The sequence below is a fragment of the Copidosoma floridanum genome, unplaced genomic scaffold (assembly GCF_036245765.1).
Source record: "Copidosoma floridanum isolate Cflo_tuat_1 unplaced genomic scaffold, Cflo_Japanese_pri ptg000014l, whole genome shotgun sequence".
NCBI lineage: Eukaryota > Metazoa > Arthropoda > Insecta > Hymenoptera > Encyrtidae > Copidosoma > Copidosoma floridanum.
Genome location: NW_028321891.1, coordinates 6,146,142 through 6,149,825, shown reverse-complemented (window position 1 = coordinate 6,149,825; position 3,684 = coordinate 6,146,142). Strand labels below are relative to the sequence as shown.

General features: G+C 39.0%; 1 protein-coding gene across 1 annotated transcript; it reads left to right on the top strand.

The window, feature by feature from the left end:
• The first annotated feature begins 746 nt into the window (after nucleotides 1–746).
• On the top strand, nucleotides 747–2,301 carry Spf45 (splicing factor 45). The gene has a single exon (XM_014355349.2). The coding sequence runs from the start codon at nucleotides 951–953 to the stop codon at nucleotides 2,112–2,114; it is 1,164 nt and encodes a 387-aa protein (XP_014210835.2). The 5' UTR covers nucleotides 747–950; the 3' UTR covers nucleotides 2,115–2,301.
• The last annotated feature ends 1,383 nt before the right edge of the window (nucleotides 2,302–3,684 follow it).

The following is a 3,684-nucleotide window of genomic DNA, read 5'->3' as shown; positions in this document are numbered from 1 at the left end:
TAAATCATTATACAACATTAAATTTTTCATACTTTTTAACTATGTCTGGATGTAATTTTTTCCCCTGTTTAATAAGGGAAGCATTTTTTAAAGTTAAAATCCATGTAAAAATTATTTTAATAAAATAATTTACTAAACATACTTTTGCTGTTTTTAATAAGATTTTAACATGAACATTTTTCTACCAGATAAATTAAGTGCCCTTGGAATTTTTAATGTATTCATCCGCGAAAATACCTAAAGCACGTTTAAAAAAATTAGTTTAATAAAAATGTGAGGCTGAAAACTCAATCTACAATATCATGATTTTGTTCAATTTATAATTTTAAGTTTTACTCTAATATTTTTTTTTATTGACCCCTTTTTTAACGGGCGGACGGGACACTCTACTCAGTGTAGAGCATAGACATATAAGAAAAATAGACTGCTCGTTCTTATGTACGACGCTGAAGCATAAGTAGAAGGAGACACACAACATCGAACGTGGAAATCCGTCTCTCGCCCACTGCCAAAGGTGGGAATGTGCGAGAGAGATAGATACCCCCGTTCAATGTTGTGTCTTCTTCTACTTGTGCTTCAGCGCCGTACATGAGAACGAGCACACGAGCAGTCTATTTTTCCTACATGTCTATGGCACTCTATGGTGTACATTGTACAAGACTACAAGTTGTACAACTGTACACTACTGTAGATTCTACGCTCCGATGTGTAGAATTCTAGACTTCTACACATGCAATGGAGTTTAATATATATGTTGCGTTAAGGCTGACGAACCATAACCTCTACAGTTTGTGTACAAAAGTACAAACCAACGGCGTGCTTATGTCGCTCGTAACGTCATCGTCTCGTCGGAAAAGTGATTTTCTTGCAAATAATCTACTTATCATTTGCGATAAAAAGTACAGTAGGAGATGTTAGTTACAAGAGTTAACTGCTAGTCTTCCGTAGTAATGTCTTTGTACGACGATTTTGACAAGCACCGGGCGACGGAGAAGGTGGCCGGATGGTCCTCCGGCATCAAGCTCCTTCAATCTCAGCTTCAGCTGAAAAAAGCTGCTACTCCTCATGCTAAGCGTGAACAGAATAAAAAAGCCGTGGCCATCCTTGCACCCGTGATCGATCTCAAGTCCAAGACCAGAGAGGTCGAAAAAGTCGACGATGGCGTGGGCAAGTATTTTGGAGCAGGTAGTGGTATTAGCATGGAATTCGACTGGAACGTAACAAATGAGTACGATCCGATGCGGCCAAACGATTACGAGAAAGTGGTGAAGGAGCTGCGTGAGATCCGCGACCGGGAACACGATCAGGAGAGCGAGAGGAAGAGGTTGAGAAGGGAAAATCAGAGGGACTACGAGGAGAGCCAAATGGCCAGTGTGGCTGCCACAATTAACTCGGAGAGGGACGAGGAGCGTCCGGCATTCAACAGAAACACTGCTGGAGGAGCTACCATTGCTCCACCTCCTTCGCTGCAGGAGTCTTCATCACCTGAGCCACCAACTCCACCACCACCACCACCGTCCACTGCTCTTCCAGTACCAGCTCCTAGGCAAACACTCAGTCAGGGCTATGCAACATCGTCGGTTGCTGCCAAGATCATGGCCAAGTATGGCTTTAAAGAAGGTCAGGGGCTTGGAAAGAAGGAGCAGGGAATGTCAGTGGCACTGCAGGTCGAGAAGACAAGTAAGAGGGGAGGCAGGATCGTTAGCGAAAAGGAACAACTGATGCCTCCACCATCCTTCAATCAGTCACCACCTTCTAATTCGCAGTCATCTGCACTGACTCTAGATGAGCCTAGCATCACTGAAATCATGAAGTCACCGAGCAAAGTTGTCCTACTGAGGAATATGGTTGGACCTGGCGAGGTAGACGATGATCTAGAGCCTGAGGTTAAAGATGAGTGCAACACCAAGTATGGGGATGTTGGACGCGTTATGATTCAAGAAGTTCTCAATGTACAGCCAGAGGATGCTGTGAGGATTTTTGTAGAATTCAAAAGAATTGAGAGTGCCATCAAAGCTGTTGTTGATCTAAATGGACGGTTTTTTGGTGGAAGACAAGTGAAGGCTGGATTTTATTCGGTTGAGAAATTTAATAAGTATCAATTGTTGGACTAGTGTTGAAAATTTTTTTTTTTAACTAAAGAAGATTTCTGTGTAAAAATTTTTCAGTGGAACCATTGATATTTCGTACGTTACTTTAGGATTTTGAGGCTCACTCAAAAAAACTGCACTCTATCCTAAGTCTACTTGTATAAGCTGTATATAAAAATTGTGTAATAATAAAACAATCTTTTTTTAAGAATATTACAATTTTTGCCCATTATTTATCCCTAATCTTACATTATCATCTAAAAAAAATGTATATATGTATTATTATTTATACATATGTAGTATAACTGTACAATTAATTAAAGAAAAAAATGCGACCTTTAACGATTTAATATCTTTAGGCAGTAAAGATGAGTACATAATGTATACTATATAGGTATATATTTTTTTTTACATTCAAACGTATGTATAATATTATGTGGAGAGAGAATGAGCACGTGCACGCGAATGCCGTATGGGTCTGCCAGATTATTTAGTTCTGATTGCAAGCACTAACAATTCAATTCAATCACGAGTCATACTTTTTCATGTATATCAATCGATCGATCGAGATCTTAGATAAGCAATGCTTAGCTAAGATCGATCGAGATCTTAGATAAGCAATGCTTAGCTTTTTAATGAATCAATTTATTTCCAAGAAAACTTCTGTGAATGAGCATCATTATAGGATATATTTGCGTAGACGTACTTGCTTCTCGTGGTACTCTGCGCTCGTTTTTTTCCTTCCCGTGTCTCTCGCTCTGGATGGATAAGCTTTCTATCAGAGAGAAATGAAGATCAAGAAATTAAAAGTTGAGAAGTTAATTTTTTGAGAATATGCTGAACCCCGCGCGAAATGCATACTCTCGAGGATCCACTATTTGCAATGCACGAGAATTCCAGGGCCTTTGTCCCGTTGACTAAATCAATAAATAAATAAATATAAATACTGAAAAATTGAGTGTATATACACTGAAACAAATATACCTCTGAAATAATGAGATTTTTTTTTCTATTTACAGAGCCACTGCATTATGATACGTATTAAGTACAATTATTATTGAGTTATCCCTTTAAGGAGGGCAAAAATAGAGGACTCAAAAAGTTAAAACAACTCAGTGCTACTATAGACATTGCCGTAACAATTGTATTAAGTAATATCAATACGAAGTACGGAATCAGATTCAGAAAAAGATAGACAGGGATGACGAAGAGGGTGAAATGTTAGCAGCAACTTTTGACTCGAGTACTTATTAGAGAGGATAATATCAAAGCTGCTGTTGTAGGCGTAGATAACTCAAGATTACGAGAAAAAAGGCCAGAGTCATAAATACCGGTGGTTTCAATTAGTTATGAACTAATGGTTTAGAACTGCACCGATACAAAGTTTTAGGAAGACAAGATTTGTTTATCACTTACTCATTATTCTAGTATATAATATTTTTAATCATGTCTGTACTTCCAGAGATCCCGAGTCCATGATGCACACCTCGCTTTCCACGGAAGAAAGTATTGTCGCATTCTCGCTCGAGGCTTCAGCTGGACCAGCGGGGAGACAGGCAACGTCCCCAACGGGTTGACTAAGAACCGCAATTTT

Excerpts from the sequence above, each read along its gene's own strand:
- Spf45 (XM_014355349.2), top strand. The coding sequence starts at position 951 with ATGTCTTTGTACGACGATTTTGACAAGCACCGGGCGACGGAGAAGGTG.